Here is a 25681-nt window from a genome sequence, read left to right on the forward strand (position 1 = left end):
CGAACCCTAACCCTAACCCTAACCCTAATCGTAACCCTAACCTAACCCTAATAGTAACCCTAACCCTAACCCTAATCGTAACCTAACCCTAACCCTAATCGTAACCCTAATCGTAACCCTAACCCTTACCCTCATAGTTACCCTAACCCTAATCGTAACCCTACCCTAACCCTAACCCTAATCGTAACCCTAACCCTAATCGTAACCCTAACCCTAACCCTAATCGTAACCCTAATAGTTACCCTAACCCTAACCCTAACCCTAACCCTAATCGTAACCCTAACCCTAACCCTAACCCTAACCCTAACCCTAACCCTAACCCTAATCGTAACCCTAACCCTAACCCTAATAGTTACCCTAACCCTAACCCTAATCGTAACCCTAACCCTAACCCTAATCGTAACCCTAATCGTAACCCTAACCCTAACCCTAATAGTTACCCTAACCCTAACCCTAATCGTAACCCTAACCCTAACCCTAATCGTAACCCTAATCGTTACCCTAACCCTAACCCTAATTGTAACCCTAACCCAAATCCACCCTAATCGTAACCCTAACCCTAACCCTAATCGTAACCCTAACCCTAATCGTAACTCTAATCGTAACCCTAACCCTAATCGTAACCCTAACCCTAACCCTAATCGTAACCCTAACCCTAACCCTAATCGTAACCCTAACCCTAACCCTAATCGTAACCCTAATAGTTACCCTAACCCTAACCCTAACCCTAATCGTAACCCTAACCCTAAACGTAACCCTAACCCTAACCCTAACCCTAATCGTAACCCTAATAGTTACCCTAACCCTAACCCTAACCCTAATCGTTACCCTAATCGTAACCCTAACCCTAATCGTAACCCTAACCCTAACCCTAATCGTAGCCCTAACCCTAACCCTAATCGTAACCCTAATCGTAACCCTAACCCTTACCCTAATCATAACCCTAACCCTAACCCTGATCGTAACCCTAACCCTAATCTAACCCTAACCCTAATCGTAACCCTAACCCTAACCCTAATCGAACCCTAACCCTAACCGTTACCCTAATCGTTACCCTAATCGTAACCCTAATCGTAACCCTAACCCTAATCGTAACCCTAACCCTAACCCTAACCTAATCGTAACCCTAACCCTAACCCTAATCGTAACCCTAACCCTAACCCTAATCGTAACCCTAACCCTAACCCTAATCGTAACCCTAACCCTAACCCTAATCGTAACCCTAACCCTAACCCTAACCCTAACCCTAATCGAACCCTAACCCTAACCCTAATCGTAACCCTAACCCTAATCGTAACCCAACCCTAACCCTAACCCTAATCGTAACCCTAACCCTAATCGTAACTCTAATCGTAACCCTAACCCTAATCGTAACCCTAACCCTAACCCTAACCCTAATCGTAACCCTAACCCTAACCCTAACCCTAATCGTAACCCTAACCCTAACCCTAATCGTAACCCTAACCCTAACCCTAATCGTAACCCTAACCCTAACCCTAACCCTAATCGTAACCCTAATAGTTACCCTAACCCTAACCCTAATCGTAACCCTAACCCTTACCCTAATCGTAACCCTAACCCTAACCCTAATCGTAACCCTAACCCTAACCCTAATCGTAACCCTAACCCTAATCGTAACCATAATCGTCACCCTAACCCTAATCGTCACCCTAACCCTAACCCTAACCCTAACCCTAACCATAATCGTAACCCTAACCCTAATCGTAACCCTAAGCCTAACCCTAATCGTAACCCTAACCCTAACCCTAATCGTAACCCTTATCGTAACCCTAACCCTAATCGTAACCCTAACCATAATCGTAACCCTAACCCTTACCCTAATCATAACCCTAACCCTAACCCTGATCGTAACCCTAACCCTAATCTAACCCTAACCCTAATCGTAACCCTAACCCTAATCTAACCCTAACCCTAAATAACCCTAACCCTACCTAATATCGTAACCCTAACCCTAACCGTTACCCTAATCGTTACCCTAATTGTAACCCTAATCGTAACCCTAACCCAAATCCTAACCCTAATCGTAACCCTAACCCTAACCCTAATCGTAACCCTAACCCTAATCGTAACCCTAACCCTAATCGTAACCCTAATCGTAACCCTAACCCTAATCATAATCGTAACCCTAACCTAACCCTAATCGTAACCCTAACCCTAACCCTAACCCTAATCGTAACCCTAACCCTAACCCTAATCGTAACCCTAACCCTAACCCTAACCCTAACCCTAACCCTAATTGTAACCCTAATAGTTACCCTAACCCTAACCCTAATCGTAACCCTAACCCAACCCTAATCGTAACCCTAACCCTAACCCTAATCGTAACCCTAACCCTAACCCTAACCCTAATCGTAACCCTAACCCTAATCGTAACTCTAATCGTAACCCTAACCCTAATCGTAACCCTAACCCTAACCCTAACCCTAATCGTAACCCTAACCCTAACCCTAACCCTAATTGTAACCCTAACCCTAACCCTAATCGTAACCCTAACCCTAACCCTAACCCTAACCCTAACCCTAATCGTAACCATAATCGTCACCCTAACCCTAATCGCACCCTAACCTAACCCTAATCGTAACCATCGTAACCCTAACCCTAATCGTCACCCTAACCCTAACCCTAATCGTAACCCTAACCCTAATCGTAACCATAATCGTCACCCTAACCCTAATCGTCACCCTAACCCTAACCCTAATCGTAACCATAATCGTAACCCTAACCCTAATCGTCACCCTAACCCTAACCCTAACCCTAACCCTAACCATAATCGTAACCCTAACCCTAATCGTAACCCTAACCCTAATCGTCATCCTAACCCTAACCCTAATCGTAACCCTTATCGTAACCCTAACCCTAATCGTAACCCTAACCATAATCGTAACCCTACCCTAATCGTCATCCTAACCCTAACCCTAATCGTAACCCTTATCGTAACCCTAACCCTAACCCTAATCGTAACCCTAACCCTAATCGTAACCCTAACCCTAACCCTAACCCTAACCCTAATCGTAACCCTAACCCTAACCCGAATCGTAACCTTAACCCTAATCGTAACCCTAACCCTAACCCTAATCGTAACCTAACCCTAACCCGAATCGTACCCTAACCCTAACCCTAATCGTAACCCTAATCGTAACCCTAACCCTAATCGTAACCCTAACCCTAATCGTAACCCTAACCCTAACCCTAATCGTAACCCTAACCCTATTTTCTCATCTCATGGTTTAAAGAACATTTCTGTTTCATTGACTTTAAGGTCAGTTTTTAAAGCTGCTCGTTTGTTATTCCTAGCTGATCTTTAATGAATTTTCGGATCTTTCATTTTCATCTCTCAACTTTTATGTTTCTCCTTCCTCTTACACGGCCTTCACTTTGTTTTGATTTGCATCTCTCTTTTTGCAGCCGGGCTCTAATTATGGTTAGCAAAAAAGCGAGTTGTGCAAACAGAGATCGTAATTATGATTCTGTTGTAGAAGATTATGCATGAAGCTTTTATAATATCCGGAGTGAAGGGGTGGAAACATGCAGCAGTGTGTGTTGACGTCTCACCCCTCATGAAAGACGGGAGCTCCAGGGTGGTGGGTGCAGATCTCCTTGTCTGTCTCCGGGCCCTGATACATCTGAACATACAAACACAATGCTAATGATTACAGTGTGACCATCAGATGATCAATAAAGTGGAACAGATTACAGTTTGTGTTTGGTCATCAGTCACATCATAAGGTCATGAGTTGGGCGTGTCTGTTTGAGAGCTGTTTGTTAATCAAGGGTGGGGTACGATCCAGAGCTGGGTCACTAAACATCTTGAATAATGATTTTGAATTAGTTTTAGGTTCTTATATAAAAAGATATGCTTTCACATTTACTTTCAGTTCTGAAGATTTAACTAAGCTAGTGTTAATTGTGTATTTATGGTTCTTGAGTCATCATTCATCTTTTACACATTTTCAGTTTGAAGGCTCAAACCAGGGTTGAAAAACTGTCAAAGCAAATGTGGAAGCTCTGCCTGTTGTTCCCTGTTTCGTCCACTAGATGGAGCCGTTAAAAAGCTTTACAGCTCTGAATAACTGGAGTGAAGAACTGAACACAGACTGAGGCACAGAAACATGATTGTGCCACTTACTGTTTTACATCCTGGGTTCTTGCAGCGGGTCCCCTGCATTACCTCACTTTCTGTCAGACGAAAAAGACACGAAGAGTAAAGTAAGAACAAGAAATCAAACCGAGTCAATCCTTTCATATAAATCTTTTAAAGGAGTTATTTTTGTCTGAGATGAATGTGACAGATATACTTCTAGATAAAAGGCACACAACTTATTTACCATTTGTAGTTTAAAAAGACTGCACTACAAAATGTTAAGGTAAAAACAAACTTTTTGAATAATGTGTTGACATATGACTTCCGAATATGTGCAAAAAAACACTACATACAAAACTATGTAATAAAATGTAATTACATTGTAAGATACTCATTAACATTGGTGCAATATATATACTTTAATCTGTTCTTAATATTAAGAGTAATATTAAATATTTTATAAAACAATTAGCTTTAGACTATTGTTGTAAATTTGGTATTTATTGCTTGTAAAAGACACAGACTCATAAAAAAGTTGGAACATTTCCCAGAAGAATTAATGATAATTCTGGGAACATTCCCTCAAAATTTCCAGGGTAATTTTGGAACAATTTCTGTGAATGTTTCCTAAAATTACACAACATTTCCTGAAAGTTTCAAAGAAAATCTTCAGAAGATTCTTAAAAGTGTCAAGGATAATAAACTGAGGATTTCTCTGAAAATTCCCAGAAAGCTTCCAGGAAAATTGTTGAATGTAACTGAGAAATTTTGTAAAACATGATGTGAAAATTCTTCAAATTTTCGAAAAATGTCAAATGTAAGTCTTTGATATTTTCCCCTAAAGTTTCAACAATTTTTGACGTGAGCTTCCCAAAATACTGAAAAAATAAAATAAAAACTCACGGCAGAACTTTTAGAAAGTTTTGTAAATCTCCAGAAATGTTTCAGAAATTCTATAAATTCCAAAGTAAATTTATAAATTCCAAAGTAAATTTAAATGTACAATAATGTGTCTTTATTAACACTAGCAAGTGATGAAAGTTTCATTTTCTTAAAGCATTGGTGCAAGGTAAATATTTGAACCTGTTTTCAATTCAAAGAGATGTAGTTAAATTTGAACTCATAAAACCTTTTGACTTTAAGACAATGACAGAAACTTTCATCAGAGTTGATTTATAATAAAAGAGTTAAAAAATGTTTTCTTAAAGATAGCCTCACATTTACTGAGAAACTTATGTTGTAATTGTTGATTCGAGTCAGAAGTCTTGATCATAATATTGATGTTTTCTCTGTTTATGAGTCAAAGATGTGTTCAGGGACAAGAAAAGTAGGAGGATAGAATACACTGACCTTTCTTCACTTGTTCTGCTTTCTTGCTGATGTCAAGTTTCTCCAGAACCTGATCCAGAGAGGCCGACACTTTGTGGGGGAGTTTGGTCTTAAGCTCGTCTGAACTGCACACACACAAACAAAACACACAGGAAACACACCCAAAAACACACGCAGTGAGAACAAAAATTAACATTGACACAAAATATATTAGCTTAGCCTTAGCACAGGCCTACAAATTAAAATGTGGTTACAGAATTGTGAATTTAGCCACCAAACTTTATAAACCAAAGAATGAAACAATGAATTTATATTTATATCATATAGAACTGTAAAAACTAAAAGCTGAATACTGATCTGATGCCACAAAAACATTTTTTTTCTTTCACTGAGACAGATAAATGTAATGTACATTAAGAGCAACACAGTGTCAATTCATCTGTCCAAGAGATTTCCTTTAAGTTTGAATAAATATTTTATTTTCTCCAGGAAAGATTTAAAATTGTTCTCAGATTTGACTAAAATATGTCATATTTCTTTTGAGTTACAAGTCTTAAATGTATTATTTTATTTGTTGGTTATAAAAGTCCATCCATCCATTTTCTTCCGCTTATCCGGGGTCGGGTCGCGGGGGTAGCAGTCCAAGCAAATTAACCCAGACATCCCTCTTCCCGGCGACACTTTCCAGCTCCTCCTGGGGAATCCCGAGGCGTTCCCAGACCAGGCAGGAGATATAATCCCTCCACCGCATTCTGGGTCTACCCCGGGGCCTTCTCCCAGTTGGACGTGCCCAGAAACCTCTAAAGGGAGGCGTCCGGGAGGCATCCTTATCAGATGCCCGAACCCCCTCAGCTGACTCTTTTCGACGCGGAGGAGCAGCGGCTCTACTCCGAGCTCCCTTCGGATGTCCGAGCTCCTGACTCTATCTCTAAGGCCGAGCCCAGACACCCATCGCAGGAAACTCATTTCAGCCGCTTGTATCCGCGATCTTATCCTTTCGGTCATGACCCACAGCTCATGACCATAGGTGAGGGTTGGAACGTAGACCGACTGGTAAATCGAAAGCTTTACCTTCCGGCTCAGCTCCCTCTTCACCACAATGGTCCGATACAACGTCCGCATCACTGCTGACGCCGCACCAATCCGCCTGTGGATCTCACGCTCCATTTTACCCCCACTCGTGAACAAGACCCCGAGATACTTAAACTCCCCCACTTGGAGCAAAGTCTCACTCCTCACCGAGAGAGAGCAATCCACCATTTTCCAGTTATAAAAGTAAAAAACTAAAAATCAACACAATGATTTTAAGAAGCTACAAGAAAGTGACTGGCTGATGCTTCTGAGTTTTGTAGTCCCTGAGAGTTTTTAGAGCACAAAATGCAACAAAGATTATCAAATATTACCTCATCCATGAGATTCATCCTCATGCAAATGTCTTCAGAAACTAAAAAAAGTAAGTCAGGATGAAACAGAAATTTTGATTTCAGCCGTTAAATAATTTTTTGTGTGAAGGATCTACATTTTGTCTTCCAGGGATCCTGTGGATCCTCGTTCTGACCCGTGTAACTGAACACACAAATAGAAGAGACAGGGACAAAAACCTCACAAACTGCCACTTATCTTATCTAATGACACAATCCTGACTCACTACACACCTGGGTCTCTCCTTCTGAAGCGTCTCAGCAGATTTGGGTCCCTGGTAGATGATCTCGGGGCCGTTTGCTTGCTTGACGTCCGTCTTATCCGACGTCACCTCCGGCTCATAGGCTCCTGAGGCTTCTCGTTGCTGTGGCGTCCTCGAGTGCAGCCCTGAGATAAAAACAGAGCGGTCATCTCAGCATAATTTAAATCAGGGGTTCTCAAACCTTTCAGCCTGGGACCCCCAAAATATGGGTGCCAAAGACTCACGACCCCCACTGTCCCTCAAAGTGATTCAATGTGGCTTCTTTTAGCTGGTACTGCAGAAAATTAGCCTACCTATATGAGCATGTGTCTGTGTTTCCTGTGCCGTTATGAATGAACCTACTGCTACTGATGCTTTTGATAATGAACTGTTCACTAACCCTAAACTTAGGAGTCATCTGGGAACAAAGAAAGGCAGAAAACTCATTACATTTTCTACTTTCAAGGTTTTATTTCAAGTTTAGTTACAATTTTTGTTGATATTTTTTACTATAATGGGTTAAAATGTACTATTTTTAAATAACTAAAAAAAACAAACATTCTGGAAGACATCTCACTGACCCCCCATTTGGGTCTCTCGAGCCCCCAGGGGGTCCCAACCCACACTTTGGGAACCCCTGATTTAACTTATTGTTAAAAGAAGTATCTAGTATGTGGACCCTGAGCTGTTGTTACCTTGATGGAGAGAAACTCTGAGAAGTCTGTCGTCCTTTTCCTGCAGCATGACCAACCCTGAAAAGAACACACACACAAACGTGTTTTTTTTTTTATATACAGCAGAGTGAAAGTGTTTGTTAGCTTATGTATTTTCTCTCCTTTTACCTTCAGAGCGTCGTGGAAGATGGGGACACCAGGATGAAAGATGCAGGAGTCTATGGAGAAGCAGAGAGAAGCTGTGAGTCTGAATGTGGACACTCAGAGTCAGCAGGGGGGGACCAGCTGTTTGGGGGGGCGGGGTTACAAAGTCCCATAAAAGGAAACTGGTTTCCAGGAAGATAGCTATGGACACATGGCCTGCTACACATGCTATGCTTTGCTGAGCTAGCTCAAACTCACACAGAAACCATGTGAGACGACTTCTATTATACCACAGGAAGTTACTTTTTAAAATTGTATTTTCCTGTCAAACAGTGAACGGCCCCACAGTGGATCCAGACTCACATGATATTGATTGTTTTGAGTATTAACTGTTCAATTCTGGACCCAGATTGATCCATAAATGTTCGATATATTAGGCAAGGAACTCTGAAAAATCTGGTCCCAAAAATGCTCCTTCAAAATAAAAGCATGCATATACCAAATCTTGCATTAAAACAGTGTTAGTGGTGATTAAAATATGTTTTCTTTTCAGTGACGTTGGAATACATATTCCTTTCTTTAAGGTAACAAGATAAAATATTCCATGTTTCAGTTTGCATATTATGTATACTACTAGCACAAAATGTCAAAAATGTTCAAAAATCTTCGAGAATCAAAGTGAATTTCTTTAATAACTTGAGTCAGTTTGATTTCAGTCGCAGTATCATGTATTTTTGAACTGTTATAGATTTTGGCTGTTCTTCTTTTAATACAGAAGCAACAAACTGGGTACATTAAACCTCATTTAAGGGAATCAAAGCAAATCAGATCCCCACCAGCGTTGATTTCACATTTAAAAAACAGCTTTTAAGATTCATTTCACTCATTCTGACTTCCACTGAGGCTAAATGACCTTGCTGGCAGAAATATTCAGCAGCCAGAGCCAAACATGACTGAATATTTTAATTAAAACCACAGAAACAAATCAGGATCTTACCGTCCTTGTTCTTGTCAGCATCATAATTGAGTCCGCAGCCTTTGTTGTAGCACATCAGCGCCATGTTGGCCTGTCACTTTCTTTTATCCTTTCTTCTGAACTCTGCAGTTTCTGGTAATGTTCCTCCAGGGACCCGGTGAGCTCTCCTGGTCTTAAAGCCAAAGTTGGACGCTCCAGAAGTTTCTCTAGCAGGGCGAGGAAAGAGAGATCCAGAAGCAGAGAGGGTCTCTGTCACTGTGACTCTGGTTTGGGCCTGGCTGAATGAAAGATAAAAATAGCCTCTCACCTCCCTTTTTCCCCTCCTCCTCCTCCTCCTCTCTCAGTTTACAGCTGTCAAAACTTATCTGGCTGTGGGGGGTCAACGTTCCTCCTGCTGAGCGTCGCCTGTCACACCAACAGGCCTGGGGTGACCAGAGAGGACCGATAACTCCTGGATTTCTGTTGCTTTATCTCCCTGGATCCACTTTAGTTTCAGGGGTTTGTTTGTCCAGGAGTAGAAGTCTTTGGATTCTCTTATACCTGATAATATTTGGCCAAGATGCTAATAAAATACCTCTTAAATTCTACCTTTATGGTGCCAAATTGGTACCAAAATTTGATTTGGGAGGGGAAAACCTGGAAATTTGGCCCAACACTGCAAGCTGAACAATTCTTTAAATTCCCTTCTTAATACCTACACTATATTGATATCTATTTTCCTTTACAACCTGATGATTGAACAACTTCTTTGTTTGATTTTGCTTACTTCTGAAGCAGGTTTTAACTCAGATATTGGACTTATATACTGAAATGAAGGTAAATAACACTAATAGGTGAAGTGATGTACAAATAGTTAAACCATGTGTTAAGATTAAACAATAATCTGCCGCTATAAAAGCCTTGACCTCCTTGATATCATGTCTTAAATGAGATTTTTAAAATTGTGTCTAAAATGTAAGACTTAATGGTGAAATTTGGCATCAAAATTTAGTTTTTGTCTCATAAGCTACAGTAGAAACTACATTAAAAGCAAACTACTAAAAACAGCTAATTGTAACTTTATAAACACTATAAGGGTGTGATAGTTTCACATGTTTATGTCTTTCTTTAAGTTAAAGGGGGAAAAAAACACCATTAAAAATAAAATTGCCAAATCAGAAAATTGTTAGCAGTTAGCATACACACGTAACATTAGCTTGAATGCTATAATTTGTTGACCACACCCTGATGAAGACCCAGTAAGGGTCGAAACTGGTTGTCGTTTCCTTTTGTTGCTGTATACCATTTTGAACACGTCATGCCCTGTATGAATTAAAGAGGTTTTAACATGTTCCTTGACTCGAGCTGGTGTGCCTGAAGACAGCCCCTCATGGCTTCCTAATTCTTCAAGAGCCACCTGGCTTCTACCTGGAGTTGACCACATTACCTCCCTGAGAACACCATAACTTTGTTTCTTTTTTGAGTGCTATTATATGTTCTTTACCTTATAAATGCAATGCTAAATAACAACTATGTGGTGTTAGCTAGTCAAACAAATGCAGTGGAAACTGTCAAGAATGTTTACAGCCTTAAATAAAACATTCTTGCAACACTCCAAACACAAGAACGTTGGTACTGTAAATCAGTGGTTCTCAACTGGTCTGGTTTTGGGACCCAACATCATCCCTTAGCGATAAGCCGCGACCCAAATCAAGGAACATTTTTTAATTTATCAAATTGGTTTAATATAAAGATGGTGCAGTTTGAACCTGAGATACAGAATATTAGATTATGCCAACACACAAACAAGTGTACTGGTAAACCCAAAACGACCAGCAAGTGGCGATGCTAGAAAAAGAAATATGCCCTTTCACATTCTTTTAGCTGCATTTTAATGTAAATCAAAAAGTGCAGGGACACAAGGTTTCAAGAATATTATGCACAAACATGAAACAAATAGGTCTAACTAGTGAGAACTAGTTTCAAAGATATTCAAAAATATGTAGTTTTGGCATAACGTATCATGTTATAACACAAAGTATGCTATTAAAAGAGAGCAGAGTGTTTTGTTTCCAAATGCCGCTTTCATTTTGACGGCTTCATACTTTCACTTTCCAACACCTTGGTGCACACAACACTCTGAGCAGGGTTCCCACGCGTCCTGGAAAAACTGGAAAACAGTTGACCAGTTTTCCAGTACTGGAAAACACCTGGAAAATGGGAGAAAAAGTGAAATGTCCTGGAAAATCACAGACTGTCCTGGAATTTTTTTCCAACATGACTGCGTGCGACCTGACAAGGTTAAAAAGATACATCCCCATTCAACATTTGTGGCCATTTTTGTCATGCAGATCTATTTAGGTCAATTTATGCACTGATTATTATTATTATTTCTTTATTTCAGTAAGGCAGCTTCTAGATTCCTTTACTGGCTCTTTTGTTTTTTACTTAGCTAATTTTATAATTTTTGAGAAAAGAGAAAGCTGAGATGAGAGTTGCCCAACATTGTTACTTGGTTGCATGAATAAAGTGCTGTACATCTGTGGTTGCATTATTCTATAATCAGTTTACCATCATTTTTAAGCAGGTAAGAGATGATTTCATGGATAGCCATAGACTGCACGTCTTCAATGTAGACTTCCACTGAGAGGAACATGTTAGACTATTTAGGATCTAAATTAGGAACTCAATTTAGACTGTCATACCAGCTTGATCATCACTGAAAATGTACTTGAAATGTCCTGGAAAATGATCTCTGGAGAAGAGTGGGAACCCTGTCTGAGGTTTTTGTCGTTCTTTTTATATCAATATAATAAAGTCCATATTTAATGTAGTCGCTGTATTATTTGCATTTAGCCACGCTTATTTCCCATAAGATTTTTTTTTACTTTGATTGTCTTACACTACATTGTAAAAAGCAAGGTGTCACAATTTTCATTTACATTTTTTTCCCCCAGCTGAAGGCCCGCGACCCACTCAAAACGAGTCCGGGTCCCACTTTTGGGTCGCGACCCACCAGTTGAGAAACACTGCTGTAAATGACCTCTGTACGTATTGGTTTGTTGCGTTGTGCATAGCTAAGCATACCTATGCTCATTAAGACCTCGTATGAGGCAATTATACCAAAACATAAACGACAATATTTGAATTTGGATGATGTATTAGACTTTATGGATTCTAACTATGTACATAAGCCTTTGAATAACAGAAAATTGATGAAGGTGGATTTTGGTTTGATAACGTTATGAACAATGGTGCCATTAAAAGCAGCTTTCAGTACTTGTGTCTATGTAAAAGAGTCAAATTAAAGCGATTCCCATGTTTACCGCCAACAGTAATTAGCTAAATGTCCCATTTTCCATTTAGTGGTGGGATTCTTTACCAAACATACAATCATTTCTAGTGCCTGATTACTGTTTTCATGTAATCTCCTCATTGTATACATTTATCCGTACACACTGTTATATACTTCTACCCCTGCCTGTTGAGACGTGTTGACCAGAAGCACTGATTTGGCTCAGTAAACTAAAAAGCCTCGGCGCTCTCACAGTGAGAGACTTCAAAGCTGGTTCCTGCTGAGCCCTGAATAATGAAGCTGTTTGTGTTCATTTGTTCCACCATCACATCAAAAATCTCTCACGGTCACCGGGTGGTGATGTATTTGATTGTATTTCAGTTTTTTTTTTTGACTAAACAGCCCTTGGTAAGAAATATATCACTCAAATTGCACCTTGTCTGACAAACGGCAGCGTTTTGTCTTGTGTGAATAATTCATTGTTGAACCACCTGCAGACGCTGCTGGGTAATTTGTCTCTGTGTGTCCAGGATGAAAGATATTTTAGCACAAAAACTCAATTTGTTAAAACACCCTCTGTTACATGCTACATAATACACCTCTCTACCTTAAAAGGCTGGGGTAACAACTGCTGAGGGAGGTGAAAACACAGTGAAGGTGTCAAGTTTGGGGAAAATATCTCCTTTAAGTCAGACAAAGGTGGCAAAAAAACATTTTCAGAACTTTTAATCATTATTTATTTGTTCAATCTTTTGGGAAATACATGTCTTCAGCTTTCTTTGAGAGAGTTTGAAGAGAAAATCGATTCTCATTCTGTCTAAACTCAAATATTAAGACTGTTAGCTTGCTACACAAGAGACTAGCAACTTGAAAAACAAGCTAGAAGAACTCTGAACTCAAACTAAACAAGAAGCAACATTTAAGCATATAAACACATAAAACAAGTTAAGAAATATATACTCGAGAAAGAATTAGTGACCCAGAGAGAAAGAGAGACAATCTATATCGTCCCATCTATACTACAAATACTGAGACCGTTAGCTAGCTGTTGCTGGAGACTAGCAGGCTGGAAACACGCTAGCAGCACTCTGTCCAAACTCAAACTCAACAAGAAGTGATATTTATGCGTATAAACACATAAAACAAGTTGAAAATATATTCCAGAAAGAATTAGTGACCCAGAGTGAAAGAAACAATCTATACCATCCCATCTATTCTACAAATACTGAGAATGTTAGCTAGCTGTTGCTGGAGATAAGCCATCTAAAAACAAGCTAGCAGTCTGTCAAAACTCAGACTTATTAAGCAGAAATATTTAGGTTTAAAAACAAAGAATAGGTTCAACAAAATCGTCTATAAATAATCAATCAGTCATTGTTTTTGTTTTGTTATAGGTTGAGTTTTATAGATTTAAACATAAGGAAGAAAATTAGAGGTTTAGCTTAAATTTGAACGACCCAGAAATCTGCACGTTCATGGTACTTCTCTTCGAATTAAATTGCAGTATGTACCATCAGTTCTGAATCCTCTACATTATTCTAGGGCAAATATGACCATTAAAGTAAGACTAACAATTTTGACTTTTACTGGCTAACGCTAACATTCATAGTATCTAGTTTACCCGCTACCTTGTACAAGGTTTTACTCTTGAAGTCTGTCGTAGGAATTTATATTTCCAGTTTGTTTAATATCTTTTGAAGCAGTTTTATCCCAAGCAACATTTTATAAATACCTTTTCCTTTTCCAAGTAGTAGACAGCTTCTCCTTGTCTTTTGTGCATTGCATTGTGAGATCTGTGTCCTTCAACACATTCAGTAGGCTACCATCACATTACTGATTACTATAACATCAAGAGTTCACTGTCATGAGTTGATGTTTAGTTTAGTTTTTCCCTTGTGTTTCAAACCTTGGTTCCTCCCCGTGTTTATTCTGTTATAAGTTATCCTTTATCTTCCTTGTGTTTAGTGATCATGCCTCTTATGTTTCTTGGTCTAGTCTTTTTTCCTGTTTTATTATGTAGTTCATGATCCCTGTGTTTCCAGTTTAGTTTTACCTCCTGTCCTCGTGTGTTTCCCTCCTTTTTGATGAACCTGATTAGTTTCACCTGTGTCCTGTGTTCACACCTGTGTTAATTACTCTGTGTGTTTCCCTTGTCCTGGGTTGGATCTTTGTATATCCTTCCTGTGTTGTCTGTGTTATTTTGGACTTCTTTGGTTTTAGTGTCTTAGAAATTTCAGTAGTTTTGTTTGTACCTTTTGTTTATTAAAACTTTTTTATTTTAAATCTGAACTTGGGTCCTCCTTCAGTCTTTCCTTTGACGTGACACTTTAGAAATGGACAAACTTTCGCCTATTTCATTTAAAAATATTTGGCACCTTCATCCTGTTGAGTCGCACTTAGGTTATTTTTTACAAACACAAAGTACTTATTTTACCTGAGATAAACTGGAGTAATGTGCTGTTGCTAAAATGCAACATTGCAACATGTAGCACCTTTGAAATCAGTGCTACGACTTGATCTTTAAAAGTTAGCTGAACAACTACTTGTGCCATTAGTGGAAAGCACAAACATTATTTTTAACCTCTTTATCTTCATACTATTTAATCATATGTTTCAGCACTGTATGCCTCATGACTTCTCATGACAACTCTTATGTGCTTTTTCATTTATAGATTTTTACGCCGTTTTACCTGCAAAATTTCAACCAATCAAGCTAAAGTTTATTTTTGACCTAGTGGAAAAAAATACAGATTTTCGAAGATAAGAAAACTTTTGTAAAAACTGCATTAGTGAGATGATTTGGACGAAGAAAACGCCTGCAGCGCTGCAATTAAAGAGCAGAGAAGATACTCTGTTTGACGTTTTAAAGACCTTGAAATTCTCTCATGTTAGACTTTCAAATAGATTTCCAAGGTTTGCAAACTTTCTTGACAGTTTTGAGATGTGAGTTCAGACTGAAAATCAAAGACTGACACACGCTTAGGAATGGAAAATGACTTTTTATTTCTTCCAAAAAAAAAGAGAGAGAACAGATCCCTAGAATAAACAAATATACTGCTGTAAAATAAAAGCCTGTGATTTGTTTGTCAACTGTAACATTTGTTTGCCTTTCCATGCTCGATACAATCCATATATTTCTGCTTTAAATAAATAGAAAATAAAATGTACAAAGAGAAATCGGGGGAGGAGACAGAGAAGAGAGAGACAGATTAAAAGGTGTACTCTGCTCAAAAAACATTTGGCATCATTGAGAATTCATGGCTGATCCTGATGTTCAGGGAGGTCTGCAGCCCTCGAAATCTGCATCGTCTGTCTGATTAGCCCGTCCCCGCTGAGAAATGATCATACCTATATACTGCAGTAAGAACGCTAATATCTTCCATGTTCAGAAAAATAAAGAGTAAATGCAAAGTAATGCAGTTGCATGTTATGAGTATGTCTTTAAGCTCTGTGTGAGGTGTGTGAATGTGTGTGTTTCTCTATATACAGAATAGTGAGGCAGCAATCCGAGGGTTCTTACCAAAAAACACAGATGTAGAAAAAACAGAACGTGCACAAGAGAATCTTTGATTCCACACACCGACTCACTGACGAAAACAAGGAGATTTATCCATTCAACAGCCTCTCTCTCTCTTTCAGCTTCAGTTTGCTTTTGACTCTGAATCAACCTGGAGTTTCACCGCAGCCGCCAGCAGATGGCGCCAAAACAGTGAAGGACAAATCTGTGCTGCAAGTAACAAATGTGACATCTTTGGGAGAGGTAACACAAATAAGTTTGGCGCTCCGTTTTTGCCACAGTGGCTCGTTTTTAATCGACGGTACAAACATCTGTCTGATTCAGTCCAGAGACTGATGAAGCGGCTGTCATGGACGGCGAATGATTGGTCAAGAGAAGTTTGATCCATCTTCCCCCCCCCTGCGCCTGACAGACATTTCAAAACAGGGACAACAAGAGGAGCGAATTATCTTCATCATCACCATCACTGTCATGCGTTTTTTGGGAGAAAACAGGACAACAAACATCGACATCGTTACAACCATGCACTCACCGAACCCCCCAGAAAGAGAGGGGGATGAGTCTGCTCTCTGAATGTTTGATACACTTGGCCTTAGCAGAGAACATTTAATATGACATCAAGATTTATCCGTGTATCCGTCTCCACCGAGATTCATGCTACAACAATGCAGAGAGAAGTGGTAGCAGCTTTTAAAGGTTGCCTGGTCTGATCTAAAAAAAGAAACTGTGGTCATCCTGGGAAATTCCCAGATGAAAAAATAAGAAGTCTGCTTTTGAGGAAAAGGGAGTCGCCAACGAAAAATAGGGCCTGCATGCTCGGCGAAAACCCCCCTCCCTGGATACAAAGCATAACAGAATCACCTACAAGATAAAGCTGTGATAATTACCGGGAGTAACATCAACGCTAAAGAGACGAGGACACAAGCCAGTAACATTTAGGGGACTTCACAGAAACCACAACAGCCTCTCTCCTTCGACAATTTGACTGTTTCCAAACCACTCAAGACACACGGACAAAGAAAACCTCGTTGCAACAGGCGGGATGGGAAACCATGCAGAGAAGAACTGTAAAAAAAGAAAAATGAAAGCTTCAAACTGACCGAGAAGGACAAAAAAAATGTGATTTGCTTGCAATAAAAAGCTGTGTTCGCTGAAGAAGCAGCCAAACATCTTTCATTCTGTTTGATGCCTGGCACTGACTTCACCATCCTTCATACCTAAGCCAACACGTTCTGTATTCTAAAGAGGGAACCACAAACATCAGGAGGGAACCACATCCGCAGTTAAGACCTGATATGATTCATTGTTAGATCCAGAGTGAACATGATCTGATTCTGGACCCGTGCCCACGATAATGGCGCCTCTTTCTGAAGTGCCAATTCATCATGCAAGATTAGAGACAGAGAGACAGCTGTCCCCTAAATTAAGGAGCCATAATTAGAACTTACTCTGGAGCCAAATCACCAGACGTCCATTAAGAGTGGTTTCAGAAGTTTGAACACAAAAGCAGAAAGGTGCTCGAGTTCTGGAGAAGAGGAGGGTTGTGAGACTGAAGCGTCACAGAGGTCAGAACGACTTCCTGTTGGTGGGATAAAATTTACGAAGTACCCCCAACAAAAAGCTGGTCACATGTCCAAGTGGCTGTTTGGGCGGATAAAAGCTGGACCAACATTTAGAGAAAGCCCGGTTCAACTAAAAAAGGTAGTGAAGTCTCTTTGATGGCCAATGAAGTCTCTGGATTATCACCAAACAAGTATCCAAGCTACTGGATCTGACTTCGATCAAATGGGTTGGGACGTAAAGGGAAAAAAGGATTTATATAGAAGGCCCAATTAGAGAAATTTTGGGATGGAGAAGACCAAAGGCTTTACTTTTACCAACAAAGTCTCCCACCTGCTCACTCCCCAAAGAAACCTGGATATCTAAGCTATTTAATTGGCTGTCTGGATTAGAAGTGTTAGAAACTCAATGCAAAGAAGGCAGGGGATTGTGAAGTCCAACAAAGACTTTGTCAGACAGTAGAAACCAGGAACAAGTTCGACTCAAGTACCAAAGTTCAGACGTTTTGACCAACAATTAGTAGATTCTCTTGCTACTTTCGTCACTTTCCAACTGGATAAAATTTACAAAATACTCTTGACCATGAACTGGCTGCTGCTCCAATCAACAAGCGTTTGGTTTCAACCAACACTGGAACCATTGGCTATCATCTGATGTTAATCCAGTCTCTGGGAACTTAATTGGGCTCCCATTGTTGCAGGTTGTTATTCTGAACAGCTGTGAAGGATGTCCATGCTGACTTCCTTTTTAGTGTAATTGGTTGTAGGTTGATCAGATCAGACTGTTAGCTAGACGTGTGCCAAGCTGTCATCAGATGTTAGCCAAGAGGTCAAGGATTTCATGACAGCTAATGCGCTTGAGCTGACACCCAAAATCTGTCCTTCGTCTTAACGCAGAGATTAGCATTTGGGCCCACTCCAAAACCCTGGTTGGACACGTTGTTGCCAACAAAGCCTCTCCGATGTCTCTAAAAACCTGATTCACTATGCATTCAACGGTCCATTCAGAAACATTTATAGGCTGCTGACATCTTCACAAGTGGCAAAAATGGCGGATGTTCGCGAAATGCGGTGGGAAGGGTGGGGTAAAATGTTGAGGAATTCATCTACCAGACACTGGAGCGATGCTAACGGCGAGAAGAAAGTTAGCACTCTTTAGCTAGCGAAAAAGCGAACCACAAAGCCTGAGCCCCGAGAGCCTCCGAAAGGTTTCGTCTACAGCTAAAAGACAGAGACACCAAGAGAGATAATAGAGCTTTAGTTACGAGACGCTGGCAGAGGTGGGGGGACGAGGCAGGAAACCTACCGCGGGGAGGATACTATGACGAAAGGCTAGGCTAACACAAGACTGCGACAAGAAGCATCTATTAGCAATATCTATCCAACAGCGACAGTGATGGGCGGGCGGAGACGATCTAGACAGAAAGTGGTTATTATTACTATTTTTTTTACATATCTACACACACCGAAAAGTGACGAAGCAAGCTGAAAAAGCATCCTAGAGATAGACCAACTAGACAGAGTTGAGAGGCGAGATTCTAGAGATTTAAGTCGGACTATCGATGATGATTGGGATAAAGACACTGGACCGGGACCAGGGATGGGACTACAAAAAGTTTCAAGTCGTTAGAATGGCAGGAAAATAAGTTTTAGTTACCTGCCACAGTGGCTGGTAGATTAGACAAACTTCTTATTGTAAAAACTCAAATTTCTACAAACTTCAAATCTTTTCTCAACTTTCTCCATGCCAGGAAATCCGGCAGCAGCTCCTAACGGCAGGATAGTCACTTCAGTGCAAAATTTTTGCATGTGCATTTTGCAACAAAATTTGATTTTTTACAAAAACAAAACAAGCACATTTTTTTTTTCGTGTCAAACTCGCTGGCTCACATTTGGCTCGAAATTTGACACAATTTGACCCTCAGATAAAATAGCCCTCAATGAAAAACAAACACATTAATGTGTAAGCACACACGTGAACACACGATAAAAATGCATATATGCACACGTACACCCAACAGTCAAACTCATGGCGATGGATGCTTTGGCTGAGGAATGGCCATGACCTCTTACACGAGTCGAAATTTGATCCCCAAAATGATCCTGGATCCAACGGAGCGAGGGTGATGCCAAAGGTTCAGTGTCATTTGGCTTTCTGTGCAGACAGAGCCCGCACTTAAAGCCACTCTCTTTGATTCAGTGCAATTTAAAGTGAATTCAACTTGATTCAGTAACTTTTTAATCACCCACTCAGTGCTGCTGTCATCAATCATTGGCACATAATGTGGACCTGCTGATAGGGTAGACCTGATGAGAAAAAGCTCTTATTCTAGAAACGTCTGAGTCTGATTGGTGAGCTGATGAGGACGTAAAGAACAGAAACACACAAGGTCAACCGGGGGCTAACAGGCTGCTAACAGGCTAATTACACTTGAAAATATTCTTCTATTTACCCTCGACTGAGAGTAACGACCGCCAAAATCATCATGATAAATAAGTGGGGAGTTATGTTTGGCTACATGCCCGGTCACAGCACTGTTTAACCCTCCTGTTATGTTGCGGGTCAAATTGACCCATTTTAAAGTTAAAAAAAAAAAAATGTTAAAAGTATTTTTTCGCTTTGAAACTTCTTCTGCTTGGCTTAACTAGCGTGAACAACATAGAAAATAAAAATGGTTGATTTCACACATTTGCAACCCCCCCTGCATGCTTATATTACATAGATACTGTTCGTGGGTCAATTTGACCATGCAGTCAAAGGGGAGGCTAAAAGGGGTCAGAATTATTAAATATTAAATGTGTCTTTGCAACTGTGTGACATATTTCACCCCAATCACTTTCCAATGTATATTAAAAAAAGTTTTAACATTAATTTGCATAAAAAACTAGTGAATTATCCTCATTGAACCATGATCTGTGAGAACTGAAGAAAACAAATGCTCTAAATATTGATTTAAATGGTTATTAATGGAGTTTTAAAAAATGTCAATTGGGAGTTTTTTAGGTTCTGACACTTTGGAATCATTAAATATGCCTCGGGTCAAGTTGACCCAGGAACATAATTGTTGTCGCTAAGAAACGAACATAACAGGAGGGTTAAAAGAGGTGACAGAAACCAGCTTTACTGCAAAACTTGATGTTTCATAACAAGGTGAAGAAAGTCTGGACACTTCTTCCTTCTTAAGTTCATCTTACTTTAACTTTGTGATGGTTATGATGTTGCTACGATCAGAAAGCCACCACGACTGTGCCAAACTTTAAGTCTGACAAAGAATTCAAAATGAATAAAGCTAGCTCACTAGCTTCAGTGCGCCATCCAGTTTTATTTGACATGTCTTCTTACAGAATACACCCCCAACAAAAGAGGAATGGGTTGTAGAATAAAGTTGGACTTAAAGCTGCTGTTGGTAGTCGTTATATAAACATCAGTTCTGAGAGAGATTTCGAATGTCAACACTACCCCTCCCCTCTCTGCTGTCGTAACCCCGCCCACAAAAGATCATTGTGAGCGTTCTATGAGGAAGTAGTGGCCTTCCCAGCCAATCAGGATGACGTAGTGGGGCCGCCACTTGACCAATCAGGACAGAAGGTTGGGGAGGTTTTTTTACACCATTCCTACCAACAGCAGCTTTAACTGTATAAGCTTATCATCCTGTTAGCAGCCAAGCTAACAGACTTTCTGGTTGGATGGCTAGTTAGAACACTAGCTAGCTAGAATAGTTGTCTTCCCTCCTGTTAATAACTCTGTATTACCTTAAATGTACAATCTTTGGAGGGAATTTCGAAGGGGAGGTGAATAAAACAGTAAGAAGAAGAAAGAAGACGTTTTTAGAGAGTACTGGATGACTTAGAGGCTAGCTTAACAGCTACAGTAGCTCCCTGCAAGCTCAGAAGGTACATCATGTTTTTTTATTTCTGCTGTGACCGGGCCGTATGAAAAACATTTAAAAAAATGTTTGTCCAGAAAATTTAGACCAATGCTAGCACGTTGTTAGCCCTGTTTTCCATGTGTGTATCTGTTGCTTCGGCATGATAAAACAACGCAGTATGGGCAACAAAGACTTTAAACTTTAAACCCTAACAACAAACATTGACTACTATGAACAAATGGTTTAACAAATCGCTGTACAAGCCCCGATAACATTCAGGAGAGGCTGCAGAAGAAATCAGATCGAAAAATACAAAGATATCCAAAAAGAGCGAAAAACCACAAAAAACACACTCGAGAAGATTCGCCTGGAAAATCTCTCGCTGATTGGACAATCATGGACGCAGATGGCGAATGAAAGGGGATGGAGAGGAGGTGTGTGTTCAGGTGTTGTCTGGAACAACTGCTGTGCATTCTTTTTTTTCTTTTCTTTTTTTACAGTACACTCACACTCTTACACACATTTAACAAACACTTGTCCCCTCGTTAGCGCTACTGAGCTGCCGCTGCGTTCGCAGGCGGACGGTAACCCAAAGGGGACAAAATAGCACCAGTTTGAAATAAAGCTAAAACTGCAGCAAAGACTCTCAACAAGCGAAACCGGAGGAGGGATCGTCTGAATCGCCTCCTCTTCTTTCTGTCCTGCCTTTCTTTCTCTCTCATCGGTAATCACTCTGCTGAAACGTCACTCCATCCATAGAACTTAAAACACAAAATCGGACACTTTAACAGAAAGCAGCAGCACACACAAATATGCAAGAAGTTGTTTCAGACAACCAGCCAGAATGACATCTTCGCCACCCTCCATCCCTCTTTTTTCGGTCTTCTTCTCCTCCTCTTCCCTCTGTTTTTGGTGTTGGTTGGTTACTTTGTCAGTCTCTTAGTCGTTTTAGCTTCATCAAATCAATCCTCCGTCCATCTGATCCTTCCTCTTTGTGTGTTATCTTCTGCCTTTTTGTTTGTTTGTCGCTTTTGGCACTCTGCTTCACCCCTGACTGGATTACATAAACTGCATCTGAATAAACAGGAAGAGAAAGACAGAGAAGGAAGATGTTGTTGATTTTCATCATTTTAACCGATGCATAAGAATGACTTTGGTACTTTGTTTGGGTACAGACAGAAACTTACATCCATTCAAAGAAAAGAAGTGAATAGCTTTGAGTTAGACAATATGATGTAAACAATGCATTTTCAGACGCTGCTCTCTTCTTCTCTTGTGAATAACTGAATAATTTAACCTCCTTGGGCCTCCCAGAAACATTCAAATCAACTGGAAATTCATACTTTAAGCAAATCTGCATTTATAAACACCTTTTGTAGTTTGTGCTTTCTCTGCTTTTGAGGGCTCTACATACTTTACGGTTAATAAAAGTAAGAATACAGCTGCACTATTGCTTTAATATTTACATAAAGTCATTAGATTTGACAACTTTTCAGAAAGCAAGACTTTATTCAACTTGGCAATCGTCTGTTTTGACCTGAACACAACTTAAAAACATGGAACTTGTGATAAAGGGTCAATGTGAGATATTCTGTTTGTTATAATGGATCAAAGATGGAAAAATACGACTCAGTTAAGTGTCCTGGTATTGTGTCGTGAGCATGGAAGTCACGCATAGAGGAGAACTGACCTGGGCTCCGGGCATGGGTGCGAAGGGGTTGGTGGGTCTGAGGACAGGCTGGTTGTACATCATTGGCTGTGGAGCCATCACTGGTACCCCGCCCATCTGACCCATCTGGGGAGGGACCTGAAGAGAGAGAGAGAGAGAGAGAGAGAGAGATCAGTAAGACAGCGGAGCAATGAAAATTAAGATTTATTTTATTATATCTTATTATATTATATTTCATTTCTATATTTATTTTTCTAATATTAATCTGATTATATTTTATTTATTTTATTTTAATGATTTTATTTTTTATATTTCATTTGTCTGATATTTATCAGATTGAATTTATCAGATTGTATTTTATTGATTTTATTCTAATAATTTTATTTCATTTTAATTCCATTTTTCTGATATTTATCAGATTGTATTTTATTGATTTTACTTTAATGATTATATTTTTTGCATTTAATATTTCTGATATTAATCTGATTATTTTATTGTTTTATTGTAATGATTTTTTTGTTGCATTTTTCTGATATTTATCTGATTTTTTATTTTTTATTTTATTGCAATGATTTTATTCAATTTTATTTTTCTGATATTTATCTGATAATATGTATTGAATTTATTGTAATAATTTTTTATATATATATTTAATTTTTCTGATATTAATCTGAATTTATTTTATTAATTTTTATTGTAATTATAATGTTTTATTTTTTCTGATACCTATTTGAATTTTTTGTATTGATTTGATCGTCTTGTTTTTATTTTTTAAGTATTTTATTTCCACTTGTTCCTCTTGAAGCACTTTCAGCTGCATGCTTGAACGTATGAAAGGTGCTTTATAAATAAAGATGAGTTGAGTTGTTGTCAAAAGATCAGACACAGGCAGAGATGAGAAACTAAAGGAGGCGGGTTGGGATACACCGCTGAGTGTATCCAGAGAGGAAAGCTGTGAGTGAGAGGCGTAACTAATATGAACTAACCTAATAATAGAACATAAATAGGGTAATGTATTCAAATACCATCAATACCCCCCCCCCGTGCATGTTGTGTTCTGCATGCATGTGGCTAAGAGGAATGTCTGTATGCATGTAATGCGTTTTGCACACTCACCATTCCATACACAGGCACTTGCGGTGTGGTCATGGGAAAAGCCATGGGAGCTGGAGCCTGTGAGAGAGGAAACATTTAAACTTCAGTCAAAGCTGACAGAAAACACACACTGGTCAAACACATATCAGCCTGTTGATGTGGAAAGCTACTGCAGCCCCTCTAGCATGGAAGGCTTGAATAAACACCAGGAAATTCACATATTTCCCCGTCCTCCCTCCGACAAACATCTCCTCTGTCTCTGTGAGTTATGTCCGACTCTGAACATGATAAATAAAGCACACACGGCGTAATGTACGATCCAGAAGAATGCATTTAATGCTGATAAAGTGTGTGAACATTAGGAGCACAGCAGCACAGCATGCAGCAGAGGTACTTAGTGCAGTCCCGCTGGGAGCGATCATTACGCCACCTTTAAAAGAGGAGGCTCAGTAGGACGGTGTTCAGACCTGCCCTCCTCACTCCACAAATCAAATCCACTCCGGCTGAATGGGCTTCAAAATCCAACGTGACGGGCAATTTGTTGCTGTCGTTTACAACCCACGCACATCCTCCTCCCAAAAAAGGAAAGCAGCACATTTCTGCTCCACACGACTGTAATTTATGAGAAGCGAAGTGTCAGCGCTGCATTACGGCGCGGTGTCAGCGAACGTCCCGCAGGAAAATCAGTTTACGAGATTAGGAGAGAAGACGCCGTGAAGGGAATCTCTTCCACAACAGCGAGCATCTGTAACATACACCGGTGTTTATTCAAACAGATGCTGCGATGAGTCACACCATGTATCAGAGAGTCAGTGGATACCGCCGCTGAGTAATGAGTCCAAGTGTTTCAGCACAAGAGCAAGGGTCCTCTAAGAACCGGTCATTAAGAGGGTAATGTGCTGCTGTCATTAGTGCCACTCTGACCACATGTCACATCATGAAGTTACAGCCCTGCTAGTTAGCGTGTGCGCTCTTATTTTGAAGTGGAAGCATCAAAAAAGCAATTAAAAACCACCTTAATTGTACAGTGTTTTGCGATGTGTTTGCTGCAGTCAGGAGTTTTGAGCGCTTGCTCTGCTGCAGGTCAGCCAGCTCACACAGAAGCCGCAGACTCGCACTGATTTCAGAACTCCATTAAAAAACAGCTTTGAGAAACACACCGCTGCCTTCACAGACCTAATCCATCATCGTAAATGAGACAACTAAAGCGTTTTTACCTTCGCATGGTTTTATAATGCCTCAATCATTGCAGAAATATTAAAGATCCTTCCACTCTGCAGTGGTAGTAACGGTGTGTGTAAACAAAAGAGAGGTTCATTGCGGTAATTAGGTGTGTGGAATCGTAAATTAGCTCAGCAGTCTGACCTAAAATGATGAATTACATTAATCAGGGCACACAAAAGGAGGTTTAACCTTCTTAGGATGGAAATTACAACACTGCATTATCCATTAATTGCTACTTTTCTAATGACACATTACTACCCAGCTGAGTTAAATACTTGCTCCTGATTGGTCAAAGACCCCACAATAACAGCAAAAGCAACATCAGGGATCGCCTGATCCCACTTGTCAAATCAAATCAATCCAAGTCGGGCACATTTCACCTCTGCCTGTTGACACTGTGGCAAAAACATCCTGTTAGCTTTCTAATTCAGTTAGATTAGAAAAAGCTTGGAGAGTATTTTTAATATTGGACAATTAAAGCTCTGTGGCCGATCTAAAAGCTCTTACTAACTGCAAGTTAAAAACAAAAGAAAAAGAAAGCATTAATGCCAGTTGTAGAGGGGAGGCCACTATTTGAATCAGCTCA

At 39.8% G+C, this 25681-nt stretch overlaps 2 protein-coding genes across 3 annotated transcripts in view; both read right to left on the reverse strand.

The window, feature by feature from the left end:
• zgc:92429 (uncharacterized protein LOC445063 homolog) overlaps positions 1-9227 on the reverse strand; it is an 18947-nt gene extending 9720 nt beyond the window's left edge. Inside the window, 8 exon segments of the mRNA XM_034676141.1 lie at positions 3574-3644; positions 4148-4197; positions 5453-5556; positions 7087-7192; positions 7195-7240; positions 7790-7846; positions 7937-7986; positions 8910-9227. Of these exon segments, the coding sequence (XP_034532032.1) occupies positions 3574-3644; positions 4148-4197; positions 5453-5556; positions 7087-7192; positions 7195-7240; positions 7790-7846; positions 7937-7986; positions 8910-8973 (548 nt within the window). The 5' untranslated portion in view covers positions 8974-9227.
• Positions 9228-21286: 12059 nt separating this feature from the next.
• The window catches only part of si:ch211-200p22.4 (phosphatidylinositol-binding clathrin assembly protein), a 146085-nt gene continuing 141690 nt past the window's right edge, over positions 21287-25681 (reverse strand). The window contains exons 17-19 of one of the 2 annotated variants that reach the window (XM_034676580.1): positions 23893-23949; positions 22798-22914; positions 21287-22181 (exon numbers count right to left, since the gene is read on the reverse strand). In XM_034676580.1, the coding sequence (XP_034532471.1) occupies positions 22167-22181; positions 22798-22914; positions 23893-23949 (189 nt within the window). In that variant the 3' untranslated portion in view covers positions 21287-22166. The remainder of the gene's footprint in view (positions 22182-22797; positions 22915-23892; positions 23950-25681) is intronic. The other variant, XM_034676581.1, reaches the window with a different exon arrangement.

Source organism: Notolabrus celidotus, chromosome 23 (assembly GCF_009762535.1).
Source record: "Notolabrus celidotus isolate fNotCel1 chromosome 23, fNotCel1.pri, whole genome shotgun sequence".
Taxonomy (NCBI): Eukaryota; Metazoa; Chordata; class Actinopteri; order Labriformes; family Labridae; genus Notolabrus; species Notolabrus celidotus.